This window comes from Desmodus rotundus, chromosome 5, assembly GCF_022682495.2.
Source record: "Desmodus rotundus isolate HL8 chromosome 5, HLdesRot8A.1, whole genome shotgun sequence".
NCBI classification, from domain to species: Eukaryota; Metazoa; Chordata; class Mammalia; order Chiroptera; family Phyllostomidae; genus Desmodus; species Desmodus rotundus.
Genome location: NC_071391.1, coordinates 76,746,483 through 76,772,825, shown reverse-complemented (window position 1 = coordinate 76,772,825; position 26,343 = coordinate 76,746,483). Strand labels below are relative to the sequence as shown.

At 36.8% G+C, this 26,343-nt stretch overlaps 1 protein-coding gene across 8 annotated transcripts in view; it reads left to right on the top strand.

The window, feature by feature from the left end:
* The window catches only part of KBTBD3 (kelch repeat and BTB domain containing 3), a 30,635-nt gene extending 5,172 nt beyond the window's left edge, over window positions 1–25,463 (top strand). The window contains exons 2-5 of one of the 8 annotated variants that reach the window (XM_045204004.3): window positions 13,314–13,357; window positions 14,632–14,793; window positions 16,244–16,489; window positions 18,318–25,463. In XM_045204004.3, the coding sequence (XP_045059939.2) occupies window positions 16,269–16,489; window positions 18,318–19,920 (1,824 nt within the window). In that variant the 5' untranslated portion in view covers window positions 13,314–13,357; window positions 14,632–14,793; window positions 16,244–16,268 and the 3' untranslated portion in view covers window positions 19,921–25,463. Of the gene's footprint in view, window positions 1–13,313; window positions 13,358–13,402; window positions 13,423–14,590; window positions 14,804–16,243; window positions 16,490–18,317 lie in introns of those variants that run through there. The other 7 variants (XM_053924198.2, XM_045204003.3, XM_045204005.3 and 4 more) reach the window with 7 other exon arrangements.
* The last annotated feature ends 880 nt before the right edge of the window (window positions 25,464–26,343 follow it).

The window sequence follows — 26,343 nt, the reverse complement described above, 5'->3', positions numbered from 1 at the left end:
GCTTCTGTCTTGGCCAGAAGTCAACTCTAAGTCTTGACGTCCCTGTGTTTCCACCTGTTCTCTGCTCTCAAGAACATTAATGATATATCATTTCTTAAACAAGTGACGATTATTATCTAATTCCAGGGTTTTTTTCAAGATGCTGATACCCTTTCTTCACACTTTGATACATGTACACATAATGACAAATATGTCATGTCTGCTACCTGACCAAGAGTGATTTCAAGATATGTATCAATTTTAGATAAATGTTAATAAATGTGCCTTCAAATTAGTGCAATATGATATTGGATTTGCAGAATATTTGGAGGAAAAATAATGCCTTATGGATTTTTTACCAAGAATTAAAATATGTTTCTGGCTAAATATGTGTTGTTATTGATTTTAACCATTCATACTTACATACCATTTGAGAACATTTAATGTTCACGATACCACGTACACATTACAGTACAGTGTAACTTGCGTGTCCACTTGGCTGAAGAGCAAGTCCGACCCTCAGAGAGCCTCAGGAGGTGTCCTTAGTAATTGATGGGCCATTTAGAACCCTTACTCAAACCAAATGTAGGAATGTAAATTTCAGCTTTTTGCAGTTGTAATTTAGAATACGCATGGAAAGCTTTTAACAGCTTTTTACAAGTGGATAGCTATGTATGGGATTTTTAAAATTGATATTCTCAAGACTTATGCCACTATGCAGAAATACAGATTATATCCTTTTGAAAGTCTCATGTTGGGTACCTTTTGGCTGTTTTGTCTTATATACAGCTTGTTTTTAAAAACCAAGGAACCACTTATACCAAAAATAAAACACTGTTTTCTCTGCATTTTCTGCATGTTTTAAACAACAAAACTGGAATATCAAAATAGGTTTTGAACTGAACTTATATTTTATTTTTCTTTCAATTTTTCTTTTGAAATAATTAAAGATATACAGAAATTTACAAAGATATAATAGTGTAGATTGATCACTTGCCCAGTGGTTGCTCTTTCACCCAGTTTCCCCAGTGGTTGTATCTTACATATTATTGACTGAAGTCAAAACCAGGAATTTGATATTGGTATACCATGTGTGTGTAGTTCTGTTATTTTATCACATGTATAGATAGATTCCTGTAACTACCACCACAATCAAATTACAGCTTGCTATAGATCACTACAGAGGTCTTCTTGTGCATACATACCCCCTACCCTGTCATGCCCACCTCCTCCTCTTCCTCAGTCACAATTGACGATTGTGAGCCATAATGCACATTCCCTGGAATCCACTAACCTGTTTTCCATGTTTCTAATTTTGTCATTTGAAGAATATTATATCAATGGATATAGAATCTCATGGCATGTGACTTTTTGATACTGGCTTTTTTCCCTCATTGTGATGCCCTTAAAATCCATATTAGTTATTATATTTGAGTAGATTGTTCCTTTTTAATGGTGTGTATATACCATAGTATAGATGTACCTCAGTTGTGTACTCTTATTTACTGAGCAATTTTTTGGTTGCTAGTTAACATCCATCACTTCACATAGTTATAATGTTATTTATTCTCATGAGAACTTTTGAGAACTACTATTAGCAAGTTTCAAATATAGGAGGTCCAGAAAAATTCCAGCCATTGTTAACAAGAACAGTTTGCACAACATCTACATAACCTGGCAGCCAAGGAGAGTAGACTGGAATGCGCATGCATGAACAATGACGCCTGCACTGTACTGGTCAGTGGGGGCGGTAGATGATGCTGAGTGAGCATGTGTACTATGTGGCTGTGGTATTCAAAATGACTGAACAAGTAGAGCAATAAATCTGCATCAAATTTTGTGTTAAGCTTGAATATTCCTCCATGGAATCAATTTGGATGATTGAGAAGGCTGTAGCTATAGGCAACTGGTGATTGGCAGCTTCATCAAGACAATGCACCCACTCACGCATCACGTCTGGTGCAGAGTTTTTGGCAAGACATCAAATCACCCAGGTGACTCAGCCCCCCTGCAGCCCAGATTTTTGGTTTTTCCCAAAACTAAAATCAACTTTGAAAGGGAAGAGATTTCAGACCATAGATGAAATTCAGGAAAATATGAGCGAGCAGCCGATGTGATTGGGAGAACTGTGTGAGGTCCCAAGGTGCCTACTCTGATGGAGACTGAGGCGTCATTGTCCTGTGTACAATCTTATATTTTCTTCAGTGTCTCTATTTTTCATATTACATAGCTGGATACTTCCTGGACAGACCTCATGCAATACAAAATTGGTAGCTGTAGTCATTTGCTGCATGTTACATCTCCATAATTTATTTATATTATAATAGGAAGTTTGTATATTTTCACCCCATTCACACAGTTCTCCCACCTTCTGGAAAACACCAATTTGCTCCCGGTTTCTATGGGTTTGAAACTTACAAATGACTTCACATATAAGTGACATCATACAGTAGTTGTCTTTCTGTCTGACTTAGTTTGCTTAGCATAATGTTACCAAGGTCCATCCATGTTGTCAGAAATGGTTGGGTTTCTTTTTAATGGCTAAATACTATTCCCGTGTGTGTACATACATAAATATCAAGTTTTCTTATCCATTAATCTACCCATAGACATTTGTTTCCATGTCTTGGTTATTTTTAATTACACTGCAGTAAACTTGGGGTTACAGTTATCTCTTCAGGAGAGTGATTTAGCTTCTTTTGGATATATTCCCAGAGGTTGAATGCTAGATCATGGCAGCCTAATTTTAATTTTTTGAATCACCTCCATACTGTTTTCTACATTGGCTTTGTGAATTTACATTCACGTCAAAACTCTGCAAGAGTTCTCTTTTCTCTATATCCTCCACAACAATTATCATCGCTTGTCTTTTTGACAGTTGCCATGTTGACGAATGTAAGGTAACATCTTGGGGTTTTGATTAGCATTTTCCCGATGATTAGTGATGTTGAGTACCTTCTCAGGTGCTTGTTGGCTGTTAACATCTTCTTTTGGGAAATGTCTATTTGGGTGCTTTGCACATTTTTAATTGGATTATTTGGGGTTTTTTGCTAGTGAGTTGTATGTGTTTCTTGTGTATTTTGTATATTAACATCTTGTCAGATGTGTAGTTTCAGAATATTTCTTCCCATGTTATAGGTTGCCTTTTCATTCTGTTGATACTTTTTGTACTATAGAGATGCTTTTTAGTTTGATGTAGTACCACTTGTTTGTTTTTGTTTTTGTTGTTTGTGCTTTAGGTGTCATATCAAAAAAATCATTACTATTACTGATGTTAAGGAGCTTATTTCTTATTTTTCTTCTAAGAGTTTTATAGTTTCAGGTGTTACATTTACATCTTTAATTGACTTTGAGTTAATTTTTGTAAGTGGTATGAGATTGGGGTCTAGTTTCATTTTTTGCATGTAAATATTCAATTTCCCAGCAGTGTTTATTAAAGAAAATGTTTTTCCTCCACTACTTGTGGCTTCCTTGTCAAATATTAGTTGACTGTATATGTTTACTTCTGGGCTCTCAATTCTTTTCCAGTAGTTTATGTGGCCATTTTTATGCCAGCCCAATACAGTTTTGATTACTATACCCTTGTAATATGATTTAACATTAAGAAGTGTAATATATCTAGCATTGTTCTTTCTCAGGATTCTTTTGGCTATGTGGAGTCTTCTGTAGTTCTGTATGAATTTTAGGATATTTCTTAATTTTTGTGAAAAATGCCTTGGAAATCTTGATAGGGATTGCATTGAATATACACATGGCTTTGGGTAGTATGGGCATTTTAACAATATTAATTCTTCCAATTCAAGAACATAGGCTATCTTTTCATTTATTTGTGTAGTCTTTAACTTCTTTAATCAATGTCCTGTAGTTTTCAGTATATAAATCTCTCATTTACTTGGTTAAATTTATTTCTATGTATTTTATTGGTTTTGATATTACTATAATTGGGGTTTTTTCATTATTTCAATTTTTCATAATTTGTTATTTACTACTAATTTTGTATGTTATATTTGTATCTTGCCACTTTACTGAATTCATTTATTCACTTATTTTTTTGGTGGAGTGTTTAGGCTTTTCTGTATATAAAATCATGATATCTGCAAACAAAGATAATTTTACCTCTTCCTTTCTAATTCTAAGGTCTTTTATTTGTTTTTCTTGCCTTATTATTCTGGCCAGAACTTCCAGTACTATTTGAGTAGTGGTGAGGGTGGGCACCCATGTTTGGTCCTAATATTAGAAAAAACCTTCAACTTTTCACAGTTGAGTGAGATGTTAGCTGTGGGCTTGTCATAGTTTGCCTTTATTATTATGTTGAGGTACTTCTATGTACAATTTGATAAGAATTCTTATTTATGAAGTGATGCTGAATTTTAAAATGCTTTTTCTGGATCTATTGAATGATCATATGATTTTTACCTTTATAATTAATGTGACGAATCACATTTATTGACTGGTGTATGTTGAACCATCCTTGCATCCCAGGGATGGATCAATCATGGCATATGATTCTTAAATGTGCTGTTGAATTCAGCCTGCTTGTATTTTGTTGAGAATTTTTACATCTGAATTTCTTAGGGATATTGGCATACAGTTTTCTTTATATGTAGTGGCCTTATATGGCTTTTGTATCATGGTAATGATGGCCTCATAAAATGAGTTTATAAGTGTTCCCTCTTCTTCAGTTTCTTAGAAATGTTTGAAAAGGATGGCCGTTAATTCTTTTTAAAAATCTTTGGTAAGCCCTGGCTGGTGTGGCTCAGATTGAGTGCTGGCCTGCGAACCAAAGGGTCACCAGTTCAATTCCCAGTCAGGGCACGTGCCTGGGTTGCGGGCCAGGTCCCCAGTAGGGGACATGCTAGAGGCAACCACACATTGATGCATCTCCCCTCTCTTTCTCCTTCTCTTCCCCTCTCTCTAAAAATAAGTAAGATAATCCTTGGTAAAATTTACCTATCAGTCCATCTGCTTGGACTTTGTTGGAAGGTTTTTGATTCCACATTCAATTTTATAGTAATTTGTCTATTCAGATTTTCTATTTCTTCATGAGTCAGAGTTGGTAGGTTCTTTCTAGTTATCTAGTAAATCTGGTTTGGTGGTGTATAATTGTTCATAGTAGATTCTGATGATTGTATTCCTGTGGTATCAGTTATAGTGTCTTCTCTTTCATTTATAATTTCATTATTTGGGATCTCTCCACTTGTCCCTCTCTCTTTCTGGTTAGTCTAGGTAAAGGTTTGTCAACTGTATCTTTTCAAAGATCCACGTCTTAGTTTTGTCAGTCTTTTTATTGTTTTCCTATTTTCTATTTCATTTATTTCTATTCTAGTTTTTATTCTTTCTTTTTTTTTTCTAAATCCTTGAGATGTAAAATTAAGTTGTTTATCTGAGGTCTTTTTCCTTGATTTATACATTTATTACTATAAATTTTCCTCTTAGAATTTCTTTTGCTGCATTCCATAAGTTTTTGTATGTTGAAATTCCATTTTCAAGATTAGAAAATATATATATCTGTATATATATATATTTAAGAATCTTTACCCAAGGATATGTTTATTGATTGTTTTAGAGAGAAAGGGAAGGAGGGAAGAGGGAGGGAGAAAAGAGAGAGGGAGGGAGAGAGGGAGAGAGAGAGATATTGGTTGCTTCCCATATGCACCCTAACCAGGGATAAAACCTACAACCTAGGTATATTCCCTGACCAGGGATCCAACCCACAACCTTTTGGTGTATGGGAGATGCTCCAACCAACTTGAACCAGGGCTCAAAATATTTTTTATTTGCTACTTAAATTCTTTGATACATTGGTTGTTCAAGAGTGTGTTGTTGAATTTCCAAGTATTTGCCACTTTGCCAGTTTTCCTCCTGTTACTGATTTCTAGTTTGATATGATTGTGGCTGAAAAACAGAGTTGGTGTGTTTTTAGTCTTCTTAAATTTCCTGAGACTTGCTCTGTGGCCTAACATATGTCTTTATCCTAGAAAATGTTCTCTTTCTGCTTGAGAAAAATGATTATTCTGCTCTTTCTGGATGGAACATTCTGTAAATATCTCTTAGTTCTCTTTGGTCTATAAAGCTGTTCAAATCCTCTGTTTCCTTAACTGATTTTCTATCTGGATGGTCTTTCCATTGTTGAAAGTATTGTATTAAAGTCCCCAATTATTACTGTAATGCTGTTTATAGTTCCTGTTAGTTCTGTTAGTGTTTGCTTTATATGTTTTAATATTCCGATGTTACGTGCATGAATATTTACAATTTTTATATCTTCTCAAGAAATTGACCCCATTATCATTATATAATGACGTTCTTTGTTTCCTTTGACCATTTTTAGCTTCAAATCTATTTTGGCTAAGTACAGCTACCCCTGCTCTCTTTTGGTTACTATTTGCTTAAAATACCCTTTTCCATGCCTTTTCTCTCAATCTGTTTGCCAGAGTGAGTCTCTTGTTATCAGTATTGTTGGATTTTTTTAATCCATTCAGCCATTCTGTCTTTTGATTTAGACTTTAATCCATTTACATTTCAAGTACTTACTACTAGGTAAAGTGTTACCATTGCCGTGTTGTTGTGTTCTGATAGTTTTGTAGATCCTTTGTTTCTTTTTATCTTTCTGTCTTCTTTGTGATTTGACAACTTCTTGTAGTAATATTGTTACACTCCTGTATCACAATATTGTGTGTAATTCCTGCAGGTTTTTCCTTATTGGTTACCATGAGGCTTACATAAAATATAACACCCTTTAAGCTCATAACTTAATTTTTATAACATATATATGTAAACTGGATACTTTTGCTCCCCCCATATATTTTAGGTTACTGATTTTTTAAAGTTTTTAAAAAGATTTTATTTACTTATTTTTAGAGAGAGGGGAAGGGAGAGAGAAAGAGAGGGAGAGAAACATCAATGTGTGGTTGCCTCTCGTGCACCCCATACCGGGGACCTGGCCTGCAACCTAGGCTTGTGCCCTAGACTGGGAATTGGGCCGGTGACTCTGATTCACAGGTCAGCACTCAATCCACTGAGCCACATCAGCCAGGGCTTGATATTTCAATTTACATAAATTTTATAGTATGTATTCTGTAACAAATTATTGTATTTATGGTTATTTTAATATGTTAACTTTTAAATTAGAGTTGTCAATGAATTATGTACTACCATTACAATAGTAGAGAATCTGACTTTGGCACTATATTTACTTATTGTCAGTGTTATGTTTACATTCATATGTTTTCATGATGTTGATTGGTGTCCAATTTCTGCTTAAAGAACTTACTTTGGTATTTCTCGTAAAGCTGGTTTAGTGGTAATGAACTCCCATAGCTTTCGTTTTGGGTTTTTTTTTTTTTAAGTTTTTATCTCTCATTTTTTCTGGAAGACAGCTTTGCCAGGTATAATATTTTTAGCTGATAATTTTTTTCCTGTCAGTATTTTAAATATATTGCCTTGTTCTCGACTGGCCTACAAAATGTCTGCTCATAGTCTTATTGGGGGTGGGAGTCTGCTGTTTTGCTCTTCTGCTGCTTTCTGTCTTTGGCTTTTGATAATGTCATTATAATGTATCTCTGTGTAGCCCTTTCTGGGTTAAACCTATTTGTAATCCTTTGGGCCTCATAACTCTGGATGTCCATTTCTGTCCCCAGGTTTGGGAAGTCTTCAGCCATTATTGCTTTAAAAATACTTTCTGTGCCTTCTCCTTCCTCTTCCTTAGTCTGGCATTCTTGTAATGCATATATTGTTCTTTTGATGGTGTCCCGTGACTCCATGGTCTGTGTCCACTCTTTATTTTCCTTTGAGCTCCTCCTTCTCGTACACTGACTCTTTCTTCTGCTTGATTGAGTCTGATGTTTAAGCTCTCCAATGAATTCTTTAGGCCAGTCATGGATTGCAATTTTCAACTTTAAAATTTCTGGGTATTTTTAAATGGCTTTTACTTCTTTGTTGAAATTCTCATTTTGTTCCTCATTTCATTTAATTATGTGTGTTTTCTTGTAGTTCAGTAAATTTCTGTAAGAGGACTATTCTGAATTCTTTGCAGACAGTTCAAAAATCTCTGTTTCTTTAAGGTTAGTTACCGGAGCTTTATTACTTTCATTTGGTGGTGTCACGTTAGCTCACCTCTCTGCTCCAGTACTGTTGTAAGTGGAGCTGTATGTGAGGCTATGAAGTTTCCCGGGTATTCTGGTTAGGCTTCCTCTTTGGTAGGCCTGCAGGCTGTATTCAGCCCTAAGCAGGCCTTCGTATTTGCTTTCCAAGCCTGGGTGGGTCTGTGTCACAGACTCCACAGCTGGTATGTCTTGCTGGGTAGGAACCTGAAGAAGATCAAACTGTGCACCAACCTCCCTGGCCTAATGGGTTCACCAGCTGGGCTTTGAAGATGGGTGGAATCACTGGCTCCGTGTTCTGCTTAAGCACTGCTGGGCTCGTCAGTTTCCCAGGTCCTCTGGCCAGGTTACTTGATGGGGTAGGACTGTGGACTGCACTTAGCACTTTAGCACGGGACTAAAATTAACTTCCCTGCCCAGGTGGGCAGTATAACTATGTCCTAAGCCAAGTAAGGCTTGTTGTTTAGGATCTCAAATCAGGCAGAACTGTGCCATCAAGTTCCCTGGCTAGATACCATCACTATCTTATGTTCAAGTTTTTAAGAAACTGCCAAATAATTTTCACTAGCAATGTATGAGAGATCCAGTATCACTACATCCTCTTAAGCATTTGATGTTATGACTATTTTTATATTAACCATTCTAATGGATGGGTAGTAATAAATACTTCATTGTGGTCTTAATTTTGCATTCCTATAATGACTAATGATATTGAACATCATATCACATGCATATTTCCCATGTGTATATATTCTTTGATGAAGTATTTCTTCATGTCTTTTGTCTGTTTTTAAGTGGATTATTTGATCTGTGTATGTGTGTGTGCTTTTTGCTGGCGAGGTTTTTTTTTTAATTATTGATATTTAGGGAGAAAGGAGGAGGAGGAGAAGGAGAGAGAGAGAGAGACAGACAGAGAGAGACAGAGACAGAGAGATATATTGATGTGAGAAACATCAATCAGTTGCCTCCTATACACACCCCGACCGGGGACTGTACCTGCAACCTTTTCATGTATGGGATGATGTTCCAACCAACTGAGCTACCCAGCCAGGCCTTTTTCCCTGGTGAGTTTTGCGAGTTCTTTATATATTTTAGATATGAATCCTTCATCAGATTTCATTGCAGTTAGTTTCTTCAGCATATAGCTTGTCTTTTCATCCTCTTAACGAGCCCTTCACAGAGGGACAGTTCTTAGTTTTTGATAAAATTCAGTTTATCAACTTTTCGCCTCTATATCATGGATTGTGCTTTTTATGTCATGTCTAATAACTGATTGATCAATCCCTAGTTACAAAGATTGTCTCCTGTATTTTCTTTTAAAAATTTTATAGTTTTACATTTAAATCTATGATTCATTTTGAGTTAATTTTTTTTGACCTGTGAACATCCATTTGCTTCACCATTATGGACTTGCTTTGGAGCTTTGGTCAAAAATCAGTTGGCTCTGCTGGGATTATACCCTAAGAATCCTGAAACACCCAATTCAAAAGAACCTATGCATCCCATGTGGCATCAAAGCAGCATTATTTACAATAGCCAGGTGTTGGAAGCAATGTAAGTGCCCATCAGTAAATGAGTGGATCAAAAAACTGTGGTACATTTACATAGTGGAATACTATGCAGCAGAAAGAAAGGAGCTCCTACCCTTTGCAATAGCATAGATGGAACTGGAGAACATTATGCTAAGTGAAATAAGCCAGGTGGTGAAAGACAAATACCACATGATATCATCTATAAGTGGAAGCTAATCAACAAAACAAGTGAGCAAAATAGAACCAGAGACATGGAAATAAAGAACAAATTAACAGTAACCAGAGGGTAGGTGGGAGGGGATAATGGGGGGAAAGTGGGAAGGGTTGTGAAGGAACATGTATAAAGGACACATAGATAAAGCCAAAGCGGGGGGTAGAATCGAGGGGGTAGGTGGGGATGGCTGGGATGGGGGGGGGGGGGTGATGGGAGGAGATGAAAAAAGTAATCAGCTTTACTTGAGTGGGGCTACTCCTTAGTCATATATTCTATTCCACTGATCTGTGTGATCCACCAATATCACAGTTTGATTACTGTAGCTGTAGTAGTCTTGAAATTAGGTAGACTGATTCTTCCCAAGTTATTATTATTTTTCAAAATTATGTTGGCTATTCTAGTTTCTATGTTATTCCATATAAGTTTTAGAATAATCTTATCTATCTCTACAAAAAATCTTCCAGGAATTTTGATTCAAATTGTGTTAAACCTGAATACTGCTATGGAGAGAAGTGACATCTCTACTATGCTGATTTTTCTAATTCATGAACATGACTCATCTCTCCATTTCTTATAGGTTTCTTTGATTTTTTTTTGTCAGCATTTTGTAGTTTTCAATGTACAGGACCAGTACACATTTTGTTAGATTTATACATAAGTATTTCTCTCTTTTTTAGCTATTATAAATGGTATTACATTTGAAATTTTAGTTTCCATGTGTTCCTGCCTTTGGTATGAACAGGAATTGGTAGATTTACTGCAGACACAAATAGAAAACAATTAACTTTTGTATGTTAGATTTTTATCCTATGGAATTGCTGAACCAAATTACTAATTTTATGAATTTTTTTAGAGTACTTGGGATTTTCAACATAGACAATCTTGTCATCAGTAAATAGAGACACTTTCTTTCCAGTGTCTATACCTTTTTATAACAGATTTTTTTTGCCTTGGAATATTGACTAGAATGTCTATTGCTATGATGCATAGCAGTGGTGAGAGTGGACACCCTGGCCATTTTCCTCATCTTAGAGCAAAAGCAATCAGTCTCCTGCCATTCAGTAGGATGTTACCTCTAGGTTTTTTATAGATGTCCTTCATCAAGTGGAGGAAGTTTTCTCTGTTCCTTGTTTGCTGAGAGGTTTTTTTCAGGAATGGGTGTTGGGGTTTTAAATGCTTTTACAGTCATGCACCACATAATGACATTTCAGTCAACAATGACCACATATGTGACAGTGGTATACCATGTAACCTAGATGTGTAGTAGGCGACACCATCTAGGTTTATGTAAGTATACACTATGATGTTTGCACAATGACAAAATCACCAAGTGGCTTGCTTCTCCGAATGGATCATTGTTAAGTGGTGCATGACTATACTGTGTCAGCTGGTATGATCATGTAATTTTTCTTTTATAACTTGCTTCAGTGGTGGGTAACATTGATTGATACTCAAGCATTGAACCACGCTTACATCCCTGGATAAACCTTCTTGGTCATAGTATATAATTCCTCTTATATATTTTTGATTTTTTTGCTGATTTTTTAAAAAAATTTAAAATCTATCTTTGTGAGGGATATTGTTCTGTACTTTGGGGGATTTTATTGTACTGTCTCTCTTTGGGTACCACAATAATACTGACTTGATGAAATTAGTCAGGAAATATTTCCTTCTGTTCTACATTCTGGGAGAAATTATATAGGGTCAGTATTAATTCTTCTTTAAACTTGATGAATTTAATTTCCTTCGCAGTTACAGGGCTGTTCAAATTTTGTATTTCATTTTGATTGAGTTGTAGTAATGTGGGGTTTTTTTTTTAGGAATTAGTCTGTTTCACCTGCACTATCAAATTATTATGTGTAGAGTTGTTTGTAGCATTCATACTAAATTCAAATTGATTTTTCCTTAAAAATAAGGTGTTTCTCACTGCTTGCAAAATTTGTATGTGTGTCTTTAGTGTTTAGAAGTTTGACTGTGATGTTCCTTGGCATAGATTTCTTTAGATTTATCTTGTTTGGGCTTCACTTATATTCACAAATCTGTAGGTTTATGTCTTTTGCCAAATTTTGGACATTTTCAGTCATTGTTTCTTCAAGTACTTTTTTAGTCTCCTTGATGGCATAGGTTTCAGGTTTTTATTACAGTCCCACATGTTCTTCAAGTTGTTCATTTGTTTTTCAGTCTGATTTTCCCCTTTTCAGTCTGTGTTTTCATTGTGTTACACAAGGTTCGGATTGTATAGTTTCTATTGTTTTCTCTTCGAGCTCATTGATGCTTTCTTTTTTTGTCCCCTCTGTTATGTTTGGCTATTCTATTTGTTCTAAATTTTTAGTTTAGTTCTTCTTTAGAACTTCTCTTTCTTTACTAAGATTTTCTATTTTTTCATTTGCTTCATATTTATAATTTCTTTTTGAAGCATTTTTGTGATGACTTTTAAAATTCTTAGCAGGTAATTCTAATATCTGTCATCTCAGTGTTGGTATTTGTTGATTGTTTGTCTCATTCAGTTGGATATATTCCTGGTCCTTCGACTACTATCTTGTAAGACTCTGGAACTTATTTAAATTTTGAATTTTAGCAGGTCTTTTCTGACACTGCTATATTAAATTAAGGTCATCACCTAATTACTTCCAGGTTGGGGTGGGAGTCCAGATTCTATACCTCACCTATGCTGACATCTAGGATAGGAGGGTCTCCTTTTTACTACTGGATAGAATTGGGAATTCAGGCCTCCCCTCTCTGCATCCTCTGATACCACTCTGGCTGGGAGAGGGAGGAGCACCTTGTTGCTGTTCCTGATGTGGCCTCCACTGACTTCATGTGAGGTTGGCTAGTTAGTTGCTACTGAGTGAGGGTGAAATTCTGAAATTCTTGACTCTGCACTAGGCCTTTGACTTGACCCCAGCAAGGAGAGGGAGGACTCCCATATTAGTGCCAGCTGGGAGTAGAAGTGCAGGCTCCCCATGTGCCACATGGTCTCCACTTACAGTGAGGGGGAGGTGATTGATGGACACTGTTATCACTCTGCAGAGATTAATGGCCTGGCTCTCCATGCAGTCTTCTCTGACATTACTCCAGCGGGAAAATTGGAGAGTTGAGGCATCTCGTTACACTTCTGTGCTCTCTATTCTACTTATGCTGATTTGGGTGGGTAGAGACTAAATTTCCCATCCAATTTTATGGTTCTCTTATAACAAAAACCCAGGCTCGGCTGCCTGTGGCAATGAAAGCCAAACCTGTGAAGCAGGTACTGGTTAAAAAGGAAAGAGAAATTCAAATTGCCTGCAATTCAAGAAGATGGGAGACTTGTGTCATCAGAAAAACCCATCTTAAAATTTCAGTGCAGGTGGAGGTTTTTAAAAGGATTTAGAGGTAAAGCAGAACAAAGAGATCAGGGAGTGGGGAGTGTGCTGCTTCTCCTGAGACGGGGAGCATGGGAAAGGGAGGCGGCTTCCTCTCCTCTCTTCAGTGCAATCTCTTTTCAAACAGGAATTGGTAGATTTCCTGCGGACACCTATGGATTTTCACAGCTGGTGAGGAGCAGTCATTTCTCCCCCGGAGCCGACTTCTCTAAGCTGTAAAAAAGGCTAGACAAGGGGTAAAAACACAGGTTTTTAGTTACACAATCCAAGAAAATAGAAGGTTGGCTGCAGCCTTGAGAAAATGTATTTTAATTAAAATGTTAAATTATGGTTACACTCTGAGGCAGACTGTGGAGACAAGGCCCTTCTTTGCAGTAACAGACTGATGCTCCAGCCTATTGCTAGACTTGAGAAATAGATCAGGAGTAACACTTGGTTCAGAACTACCCCCAATCCTCTCATTATCACTTTCCTTCCATTTCACCCACGCTCATTCTTAATGTCTCCCTACTTACAGCTACTCAGTACAATGCTCACAAAATCATTGCAGGTAAATTATTTTTCCAATAATCCTGCCAATTACATCCTATTATGCATGTACACACGCTGACACTTAACAACCAGACACTGCTATACAGGCATACTATTCGTAATATAAATAGTTCATCAGCTGTCCAGTGGAACTTACCGTATACATGCTATACAATACAATAGGCACTGACCGCATACATTAGTTGGGGTTCCCAGAGAAACAAACCAGTTGGAGGGCTGGCTGGCTGGATAGGTGGACTGATACACTGATTTACTATAAGGGGTTGGCTTATGTGTTTATGGAGACTGAGAAGTCCCAAAATCTGCAGTCAGCAAGCTGGAAAACCCAGGACAGCTGATAGTAAAGTTGTAATTAAAGTCTTAGTTCAGAGTAGGAGAAAGCTGATGTCCCAACTCAAAGGCAGAGAGAAAGAATTCTTTCTTACTCAACCTTTTGTTTTCTTCAGGCCTTCAGCGGATTAGATGAGTCCCACTCACAGGAGGGAAAGCAGTCTGCTTTCCTCAGTCTACTGGTTCAAATGTTAATCTCATCCAGAAACACCCTCACAGACACACCCACAAACAATGTTTAGCCAAATACAGGGTGGGGCAGAAGTAGGTTATAGTTGTGAGTTTAGTCCTGAGTATTCTTATATTACTATAAACCTACTTTTACCCCATTCTGTATATGGGTACCCTGTGGCCCAGTGAAGCTGACACATAAAAGTAACCATGACACTATATATGGCTACTGATTACTTAACTATTGAATTTTAAGGAATTTAAATTTAAATAGCTATACGTGATTCATGGTTACTGTGCACAGCAGTAGATTGTCTCAGTCCTAAAATGTAGCTTTGATTGATGCTTCAGAACCACTGAGTCTGCTTCTCCAGTGTTGGGTTTCCACCCAGGCTTCAAACAGCCCCTTTGGGTGAACCGAGCCTCCATGAAAGAAGTCCAGATATCACGAGACTGCCATGTATGAGGAGGTACGAGCTAGCCGTGTGGGGAGAGCGCATGGGGAGAGAAAGAGTCCCATCTGTTCTAGCAGTCCCATTTGAAGCATCAGAAAGGTGAGCGAAGGTGAGATCATATGGTATTTGTCCCTTACCGCCTGGCTTATTTCACTTAGCATAATGCTCTCCAGTTCCATCCATGCCATTGCAAAGGGTATAAGCTCCTTCTTTCTCTCTGCTGCATAGAATTCCATTGTGTAAATGTACCATAATTTTTTGATCCACTCATTTGCTGATGCTCACCTTTAACTGGAACATAATCAACAAAAGAAAAAAGCAAACAAAATATAACCAGAGACATTGAAATTAAGAACATTGTAACAATAGCCAGAGGGGAGTGGGGAGGGGATAGTGGGGAGAGGGGTCTATAGGAGCTACTATAAAGGACACAAGGACAAAATCAAGGGGGAGGGTAGAGGTGGGGGAGGGAGGTGGGACTGGCTGGGGTGGGGTGGAGGGATGGGGAGAAAATGCAGACCATTGTAATTGAATAAAAATAAATTAATTAATTTAAAAAAAAAAAGAAATGTGAGTGAAGAATTCACATTGGACCTGTAACACAGTCAGGCCCTCAGGGGACTTCAGTCAGAGCTGCCACCTGACTCTAACCCCAAGCAAGAAGCGTCAGCTAATCTCCCAGAACCATGGGAGATTTTAAATTGTCTTAAACTACTAAATTTTAGTGATGATTTGTAAAGCAATAGGTAACCAAAACAGAGCTATACTAAGGAATCAAGGTTCTCTATTTCTCTGGCTCCTCTAGTTTCTAGTCTTCTTTTCTGTTCTGTTTCTCACTTCCTCGCTTTTGATGGTATAAACTTTCATGCTTAGAACTGAATTTCAGGTTTGGAAAAGTCAATTATCTGGCCTTCAACTATCTGGGATTTCTTACCTCATGTTTAAAAGGCCTTTAAAATAAAGTTATTTGCTGTTTCTTTCTTCTTTCAAATGGGCCAACGTGGACCAATGCTTGCCTTTTTCTTCCTTAGTAAAATCCATAACTAGTTAATATAATTTAACATTGATTTTTTTCCAATCAGTTGTCTTTTAAAAGTCTAACCCTAAAAGACAATATCTATGCTTCAAAATCGACACTTTAACATCTGCTTTGCCACCAGAAGAAAATGAGTGGGCAGGGAGCAGGATGTGTTGGGTATTTACCCAAATGATGATCGCTATGTAAATAATAGCTCTTCCACATACCAGGGCTAGTCATGTTGTAAGATCCTATATAAGCTATTTATACAGCTTATAAATTGTGCTACTTAACACATTTGTATAGCCGTGAATTTTATCCCTTAATGATATAATCTTTATTCCAGTGAGCACAATATTTATAAAAGTTCAAAAGGAATTTACTTTTAAATGTCATGAAAACACATGTTTAGAACAAGTTTACTATCTTAAGATTGTTCCCAGTGAGCATTTTTGTAATTGATAACTAAGGCAAATTTGATTTGAAAGTTTTGTTAGGACTGTACTTCAGTGATTTTTTTCTTCATTTCAGTTCTAAGAAGAGATAGAAATTGGCTATGGATAATTCATATGATTTCAATCAACACAGCTCATGTAATGGAATTTCATCTGAGAAGATTAACGACTTTCTTGTGTCAGAAGATCATGGACAGAAAATCTTAAGTGTACTGCAGAACTTTAGAGAACAAAATGTCTTCTATGATTTCAAAATAATTGTGAGAGATGAAATAATCCCGTGTCATCGTTGTGTGTTAGCAGCATGCAGTGACTTTTTCAGGTACCTCACCTTGTTTGTGCCTCAGATTTTATGATATGGATAATTACATTTCAAAACTCAATTTTCCACCCACAGGAGCATTCAGCAGTAAATTTTAATTCTCAAAAACAGCTAATCAGAAGCTAGATTAACTAATGATGTTTGAGTATGAAAATTGGTACTATCTTTTGTAAATCTTAGGTCTTTGCAGGCCAGCATTTCCAAAAGTTCTGTAGAACATTAGTCCCTTAAAATGATCAGGGGAAAATTGTTTTGATCTGGGGTCAGTTTCATTTGGGGGATATCTGCACTGTGTCTTTTAGAAAAAGAGGAAGGGAGAGATTCATCCAAAATGGAAGCCAAGTTCAAAGAACATGAGGAGTCTTGAGAGGAAGGTACATTTCAGGGTCATGTATTCCATCCATGGGATATCCGGAGGAGAGGCACTCTGACCCAGAGGGTTTCAGGTTTTGTCCTGTCTGGCAAAGATGCTCCTGAGGTACGGAGCATTTCTGGAGAGCGCCCAACATGTTCTAATTTTAGGCAACCTACTGAATATAAGCTGGTTCCCCAGGTAGATCATCTTACAAGGAGTGTCCTAGTCGTGATACTGTAACAACCCACTGTTTTGACATTGGGTGTTTGATTCTGCAAGGTTAAGGGTAGACACATGACCCACCCTGGGAGGCCTCTTGGTCAGACACACAGACTTCTCGGTGGCATCCTGGACCTGGCCCTGTTAGTCACACTGCAATGAAGTCAAGTCCTCACTGCAGTATTTTGCATTATGTTCAATTTTGGAAGTAATTTTTATTTGAAGTAAGTAGGGTTTAAATCTCTAATAAACAAACTTACTTAAAAAAACCAAGATTTAGGATAAAAATACAATTTTTATTAACTGTTTGCCTAATTATATGTTTTCATTTTTATTTCCATTTCCTTTCTCAGGGCACTTCAGTTATTCTTCTTCACACTTCACTGGAGCCCTAATTGCTCTTTGCTCCCTCTCAGGTTCCACCAGTTTCTCGCCCTCTATTCTAATCCAGGTTCTCCTCCAAGTAATTCCTTTCTGCTCCCTTATCCTCATGCCGCCCCCTCATCAGAGGAAGCAGTGTAGTGTAACGGTTAAGTACTCAGCCTCCCAGTACACGTGCTCTAAATCTAAACCCCGGCCCTACCACTTACTAGATATCTGGCCTTAGGTGTGATGCACTGTTACTGTTCAGTTTTATGAAATCTCATTCCCTTTTTCCTGAAGTGCTGTATGACACGTGTCCTTTTGGATGTGTGTTTGTTTATTTGGAGGATTTCCCCACACAGACGCGGCAGAGACACCTGATACCGCACTGAGGTCCATCTTTCCCAGGTCTCACTGCTGCCACAGTGAAAATTAGTTTGAAAGACTTTTAAATACTAAACCCAGAAGCATTACATATCTTAAGTAATTTTAATTATTACCTGAAGGGTTGATACTAATTAACTCATAAATAAGTAAATTCAGCCATTAGAGAGATTTTACCCTGATTTTATGAATAATATATAAGAATGTCAAATCAGTATACAAAATCTGAATCTTTTTATGGCCTTGTTTGGATTAGTTGCTATATCTCTGATATAATGTATATATTTTGCATTGTGGGAGTTGTGTAATACATATGTTTTACGGAAACATAGTATCGTATATAACTATTCTAGACATTAAACTAGTTTTTTAGGATGCTTTGAAATATATTTTATAAATATATTTTAAATCAACTTGTTAGAGGAAATTTTTAAAGTTAATATTGAAAATTATCATGTAATAGAATATTCCTGTTTACTTCCTCTTCTATGTTCTTCATTTTTGCAGGGCTATGTTTGAAGTAAACATGAAAGAAAGAGATGGTGGAAGTGTTACCATTACTAATCTGTCCTCTAAAGCAGTAAAAGCATTTCTTGACTATGCCTATACTGGGAAAACAAAGATAACAGATGACAATGTGGAAATGTTCTTCCAGTTGTCATCATTTCTTCAAGTTTCCTTCCTATCCAAAGCTTGCAGTGACTTTTTAATAAAAAGTATTAATATTGTCAATTGTTTACAGTTGTTATCTATGTCAGATAGCTACGGCTCTACCCGCTTATTTAATCATGCATTATACTTTGTACAACATCACTTTTCCTTATTATTTAAATCCAGTGATTTCTTAGAGATGAATTTTGGAATACTACAGAAATGTCTGGAATCAGATGAATTAGACGTTCCTGAAGAAGAAACTGTACTGAAAGTTGTTCTTAATTGGACTAAATATAACTTAGAATCAAGGCAAAAGCATCTACCTTATTTGATTAAAAAAGTAAGATTACATCAGTTACCTGAGGAGACACTTCAAGACTGTCTTCTCAGTGAAGAGTGTTTGCTCAAAAGCACAGACTGTTTTGACATAATCTTGGATGCAATTAAGTGTGTGCAAGGTTCTGGTGGACTTTTCCCTGATGCCCGACCATCCACAACTGAAAAATACATATTTGTTCACAAAACTGAGGAAAATGGAGAAAAGCAATATACATTTTGCTATAATATTAAAACTGATTCGTGGAAGATACTGCCACAATCACACCTGATTGATTTGCCAGGATCTAGTCTGTCAAGTTACGGAGAAAAAATATTCTTGACAGGTGGCTGCAAAGGGTCGTGTTGTAGAACGGTTCGGCTTCATATTGCAGAGTCATATCACGATGCCACTGATCAAACCTGGTGCTACTGTCCAGTCACAAATGATTTCTTCCTGGTATCAACTATGAAAACACCCAGAACCATGCATACATCCGTTATGGCTCTTAATAGGTTATTTGTCATAGGTGGAAAGACTACAGGATCTCAGGACATTAAAAGCCTCTTAGATGTTGAATCTTATAACCCTCTTTCCAAAGAATGGGTGTCTGTGAGCCCGTTACCCAGGGGCATATACTACCCCGAGGCAAGTGCATGCCAAAATGTAATTTATGTTCTTGGATCAGAGGTAGAGATTACAGATGCCTTTAACCCATCGCTTGATTGCTTTTTTAAATACAATGCTACAACTGATCAGTGGTCCGAATTAGTCGCAGAGTTTGGGCAGTTTTTTCATGCAACATTAATTAAAGCTGTCCCCGTAAACTGCACGCTCTATATATGTGATCTTTCCACCTATAAGGTTTATAGTTTTTGTCCAGACACTTGTGTCTGGAAGGGTGAAGGATCTTTTGAATGTGCAGGCTTTAATGCAGGTGCAGTTGGAATTGAAGATAAAATTTATATATTAGGTGGTGACTATGCACCAGATGAAATCACGGATGAAGTGCAGGTCTACCACAGCAGCAGGTCTGAGTGGGAGGAAGTCTCACCAATGCCGAGAGCCTTAACTGAATTTTACTGCCAGGTGATTCAGTTTAATAAATACAGGGATCCATGGTTTTCCAATCATTTCTAAGAGTAGTGTGTACTTAGACATCGTAAAACTATTCTGGTTCCAGAAACCTACAGTAAATTTGTTAACATTAATAGTTGATAAAAAGGTCTTTACATCTTAATAAATTAAAATTGTATATTCTATTAGCGAATTACTATGAATGTACACCATATAAGAATAAGCAGCTCCCAGAAACTTAAAATACAAATACACTGTACCAAAAATTGTACTGCATATAATCCAGAATACTTAATATTTTCATATGTAAGTGAAAATCTTAGACTTTAATGTTTTAATTTTTAAAGTACTTCATCCATGAAAGACTAGTGAAAATAAAAGAAAGTTCAAAGATCGGTGCTATGTGGATTGGAGAAATCTCTTCAGGTGGTAAGAATGAATTATGTGCACTCTATACTATATGAAGTGGAAAATAAACTACGAAGAAGGGAGAATCCTACCTTGTTACTCCAGGTGTAAGCGTTGTTGAATTCTTACTCTTTGCGACCATAGTCAGCTTCTTTAAATCCTTTTCTTTCACCATTGTTTTGTTCACAAATTTCTCTAAAATGCAGTGTGGTTCCTCAGCCCTCTAAACTGCCCACTAAACATGGTTTAACTTTTTTTATGATTCAGCTTTTATTTAATGATTCACCTCTTCATCAAGAGGATAATGTACCATGAGAAATTTCACAGTGCTATCAGCAGTCACTGAAACGCTTTTTAAATTTGCTGTCTGTTAGTTCTCAGTTCAGTTGGCTTCAATTTCTAGCAGTATCATATCTCTCTTAATTTCTGGCTCAAGGTCAATAAATTAACATTCTTGATTTAATTATTAGTTTTATGTTCCACTGACCTGAGTTTATCTTAACGTGTAACCCATTGGAGTGGAGTTCTTAGATTGTTGGGTAGAAATGCTAAAATACTTTTTCTGTATCATTGCCAGATTCCAACATAACTGAGAATATAGAAAATCTGGCCTCTGGATAAATGGATCATTTTTGTTGAATTTCCTAAACCATTAGATGTCCAAATCTGTGTTGTAATTAGGAACTTCAGCATTTAAATTCGTCCCGTATCAGTTTTCTGTGGTGATACATACCAACTGTAAAGCACCATGTTGGTTTGTTACTTTAGTAATTTATTCATAGTGAATGATTTTCCAACTTTAAAACAAGTGACTGGACTTTTGGTATTAATCATAGTATTCACAACCTACTTCTGTTTAGATGTTCAATCACTTAACCCAAACAATATTCTCAGCTAGGATTATTGTTTTGCAACAGGGTATGTTTCTTTAATTAGTTTAAAAGATATAAGCATTTTAGGTTTTAATACCTACTATTTACAGCTCAGGTAATGTGCAGATTGAATTTATTTGGAACTAAATGTGGTTTCTCACACTCTGTAGTAACTGAACATATTCTTTAGAAATATGTTCCAAAATGGAAATACACCTAAATGAAGGTTCTTTTACCATGTAAATGTATGCAGTCATACGGTTCAAATATATTTTTCAATATAGAACAGGCTATTAGACTAAAGTATCGTGTAATTACAAAATCAGGGACTGTCCTTAGATGACAATTGTATAAAAACAATTCTGTAGAATTGATCTTCCTCCCTCTTGACCTTAGTTGGTTCTGCGTGTCTCTGTTTCTCTCTCTCTCCAGTGTCTCTCTCTCTGTCTCTCAAAGCAAATTAAGTCCATAACATTGGGTGACCTATACACATGTGAATTTTCTGAACTGGTAAGCATATATAAATAAAGTATTTAAAATACTGTTTTAATCACTGACTCTAGGAATTGTTAGTCTCTTCCAGAAAGGAGAAACTAATGCATGGGTCTCTGACACGCAAGCTTCAGTAATCTATTCTCATTACCCCCAGAAGGAGCTATTTTTCCTGCCTGTAAGGCTAGAGAAGAAGGAATAATATTCTTTTATCATTGGGCCCTTCCTTAAGTTTTTTTTTCTCTCTAAAGCCTGATTCCCTTTCATTATCACCCTTCAGCCAGTGCCGCAGTGTGAGAGACAAAATGAGTGTGCTCGGTGTCCATGTTGCTTTCAGTCCTGAGGGATATTCCATTTAACATTTCTAATCCTTTGTCATTTGTCTTGCTCCACTACATTGGGACTGTTGATGCAAAAAAAAAAAAATTCTAATGTAATATCTTCTAAAACTGAAAGTAGGTATATGGTGTTATTAAAGATAGAATGAAGAAGGTTAAATTCAACATTTTTATGAAATAAATTCAAAGTTAATGGGCATTCCTAGAGTGATCTTCAAACTTGATTTAAAATGTGGAACACCTTTTGTCCACCTATTGCCTGGGAGATGGAGCATATGAAGAATATTCGAGTAATCAAAATTTCTGTAACTTCATTCCTGTAACAGTCAACTCTAGTCTAGGGATGGACAGAGGTCTTTATCACAGATAAAGCGTGACCTCCTCCTGCAATGTAATTTTGTTTTTCCCAGACACCAAGAAGAGCAATGTGTGTTCAGTGTTCCTAGCTCAAGTTATGCCATCTGGGAATCAGAATCAAGTGTAGAGGAAAGCATTTGTTTGCATTTTGAGATTTGGAAGCAAAATGTAATGATTAAATATATTGTTGAATATATATGTTACTTTTAGATCATCATTCTCAGTTTAATTGAATCCAGTGTTTGGAATATCTTACATTGAGAATGGAATTTGTAAGACTCAAATATGTCTTCCAATAGGCAGCTCTAGAGGGCAAGTAAAAACAAAGGCTGGAATTTGTAGGGAAGCAGATTTCTGTTCAGCGTAAAAGCCATATTTAGAGTAAAACAGATAATCAAAAACTGGCATGTGGCAGATGATTAGCCCAATAAACTCCTACACAGGAATGTATAACCAAAGATTTCTATATTCTATTTACACATTTTTACGTAATAGTTTTATGATGTAAGACTGCTTCCTCCTCCAATTGAGCAGTTTTGTAACTTGATTTCAATGGTTCTGCATACTCAAGATTTCAGTAGGGCTTGAGTCTTAACACTACATCATTTCAGGAGCATTGTTATGGAAGGAAACTTGTTTGTTTTAATTACTCAGGAAAAAGTCTGTAAATGGTGCTGACATTTATGGTACACCACTAATAAGGAGTGTTCCTTCTGTCTACCATAGGCGCACACTTGTTTTACAGTAATTAGAAACTGAAAGACCAGTACCTGGAACTTTGATCTAAATTGTTACAGCTACACTTGTAACTAAATATAGTGATTCTAGTTAAAGATTGTGTTATTTGAAAGAATATCTATCTTAAAAATCTAGATGTATTTATAAATAATTTGGTGACACTATGATGCTTAATCAAATTTAATATCTAAATAGGGGATTTAATCTGAGGATGATACTGTTATACACATTAAAAGATAACTCTTCTAAATCATATTGAAACTTGAAAATAACCTTGGAATTTAATATAGCTTTCAACCTGGTATAGAAAGCCCCTCCAAATTGTAACACATCCTTGAATGATGATTTTTTTTCCAATTTGTAATTCAGTGCTTTCAGAGGTAAAGAGCTCATTACGTTCATTTTTGAACAGTTCTCTCAGAAAGTTCTTCCTAACATGAAAAGTAATTCTGCCTCCTGTATTAATTTCCAGCCCTTGGTCCTAGGTGGTGGTTTGCACAAGTATTTGAAAAAGTAGCATGCGTCACACATTTCTGATATCAAAGCCTCGGTTGTTTTCTTGTTTAAATTCTTAGCACTTTAAAGCCTGCCCCAATGGCCAGGGGCACATGATTCTCCTTGTATAATTGCCTCTGTTCTAGCTTATCACCTTTTTGGTGGGTTGCACCTGACCAGCCTGGCAGAACTTGATAACTCATGCATCTCTTTCCCTTAACCAGCTCTCTAGTTCCTGTAAATCCAGTTTGAGCTGGAGCCTCGTGCTTTCTCTCTGTCTCCTTCTACCGTCCATCAGTGTAATCACAAACACGTTTTCTGGGAGAGGAATTTTAAAGCCAAATATTAATGTCAATCATTTGTCATTGGATGTGCTTTTCAGAATTTTTATTTTTATTTTTTTATTGTTCAAATACAGTTGTTTCCATTTTCCCCCTGCCCCACCCATCCTCACCTCCCACCCTTGACCCTACCCCCTTTGGTTTTGTCCACGCGTCCTTTATACATGTTCCTTGATGGACCTTCCCCTATTTTCCCTGTTATCCCTCTCCCCCAAACCTGGTTACTGGCCGTTTGTTCTTTATTTCAATGTCTTGGGTTATATTTTGCTTGCTTGCTTGTTTTGTTGATTAGGTTCTAAAAAACTTAAAAGACCCCCCAAAATATACAAAAAATAGAAACCAAAGCAGTCACATCCATGATGGTTAAGTTAATGAGGACAGTTTGCTTACAAATCAAAAAAGACCAAGCTTATGGTAACAATCTAAGTGTGGAGATTCTGTGCTGTTAGCCAGTTGGATAGAGTATATTTTCTATAAAATAATGCCATTGTTTTAAAAAAACTTAATGAGTCATGTAGCTTTACTCATTTCAATAACTTTGACCACATTCTCAACCTTAACTGTGTAACTAACTCAACAAATTATGAGTTTAGTGCCAAGGGTAACAAGGCTCCTGGAATAATGAGACTGGTGCAGTCCTCTGAGTATCGCGTTGTTGTATAAATGTTTCTTTGCATGTCTGTCTTCCTTACTTAATTGTAAGTGCTTTGGAATAGGGACATATATTCATCATTTCTGGATCTAGAAATTAGCACAGTGCCTGCATACAATAAGGCATCCAATAAATGGATATTGAGCCAATATGTGAAGCAAAATATATTTATTGTTACTGAAAGGATTTGCTATAATTGTACACTTTGCAACTTATTTTCATCTACAAAGGAAACTGGATTTACATTAGTATTTTACTTTTTAGAATTGTGTCACATTGTGCTTTATTATCAATGTATATATTAATTTTTTGTAATATGTTTCTCATTTAAAGTCTAAGAAATTGGGTTAGTTAATTTATACAACTTCACTTTTTGTTAGTATATGGAAGGGTTAGTAAGGAAGCATTTTTTATTTGAGAGTGAAATTGCATTACGCAGTGCACTGCCCACCTTTGGAGAATATGTAGAGTTGCTTGTATGACTGTACAGTTGGTTCTTGAAAGTGAAATTACAGACTCGAGGTCATTTATCCACCTAGTGAGTTTTATGCATAGTGTCTAATTATCTGTTTCCTTTCAAAGGCAATAGTAGATACGGCAACAACTGCAAGTTTCGTTAGCAGACCATTACTCCCATAGAGCATAATAGTCTAGTGACCTTCACTCCCTTCGGTGGATAGTGCTCAAATCTACTTACATTGCATACACAAGTATTTTGCTTCATTTTTCTGTTAGTGGAATGTGGTCTTTTGTCATATGCTATGAGAAATAAAATCAGCCTTTTTGTAGGTCCATGTTAACCAGATTAACATAAAATAAAATATTTCAATCTGTAATAAAATATTTCAATTGTATAAAATATTTATTAATTTATTAAAATGTATCAGAAAAGAATGTATTCTCTTTGCATTTATTGCTATTAAAAATAAAAGAGGTAGATAAATGTGTATGCTAAACTAAGGCTCTTACTTTCTTGACATCCCCTTCCCCGGATGCTCTGCGTGGCTCTAGTGAGCTTCAGAATTACTGAGTTTTCAACGGTTGAGGAGGATGGCATCTGTAGCGATGTCATGTCCTGTAACCTAGACTTCAGGGGCTCACCCTGGTCTGAAAGAACGGAGTACCAGCTAGACTTCAGATAAGTCATAGGTGGGAAGAGACCCTCCAGGCCCTGACCAAGCTAAGAAAGAACAGACCGGTTGTCTATGAGCCACTAATGACAGCCACAGGAGCCAGCTGGAAGTACAGGCCCAGGTACTGGCCAGCCCTGGACCAGGCAGCTGCCAAGGGATGAGCCTCGTTCCTGCCTCATATGCCCAAATGCTCATGGGGTAGAGCTGGTGAATGGGGTCAAAGTCTGAGGGACTAAGTGGTACCATTAAAAGACTTTTTATATGTTTACACCGGACAGATGTTCTCAATTGCAGTCCCTGTCACTCCTCCTCCTGTCATGTTTCTGGTTCTCCTATGTGATGAGCTGTGATTTACTAAATGACCTTGGCCCCCCAGTCTCTGGAGAGTACTGCCCAGGCAGAAACAGAGTTCTTCCTTGGAAATGCAACCCTTGGAAAACCTGGCTCTGTTTTTATCCCATGATTGCATAGGCCAGTTTCCTTCTCTGAAATCTGAGGCTCTCTGATGCTCTCTGGTTAATCCTTGGTCCAAACTTACCTGCTCCAGACTTTTCCCCTCATTACCTCCAATTCTCCACATGCCTCCAGATTTCTGCACTTCACTTTGCCCTTAAACATTGACTCGTCCCCTTCTCTTCAGTCCACACAGACAGCAGCCTT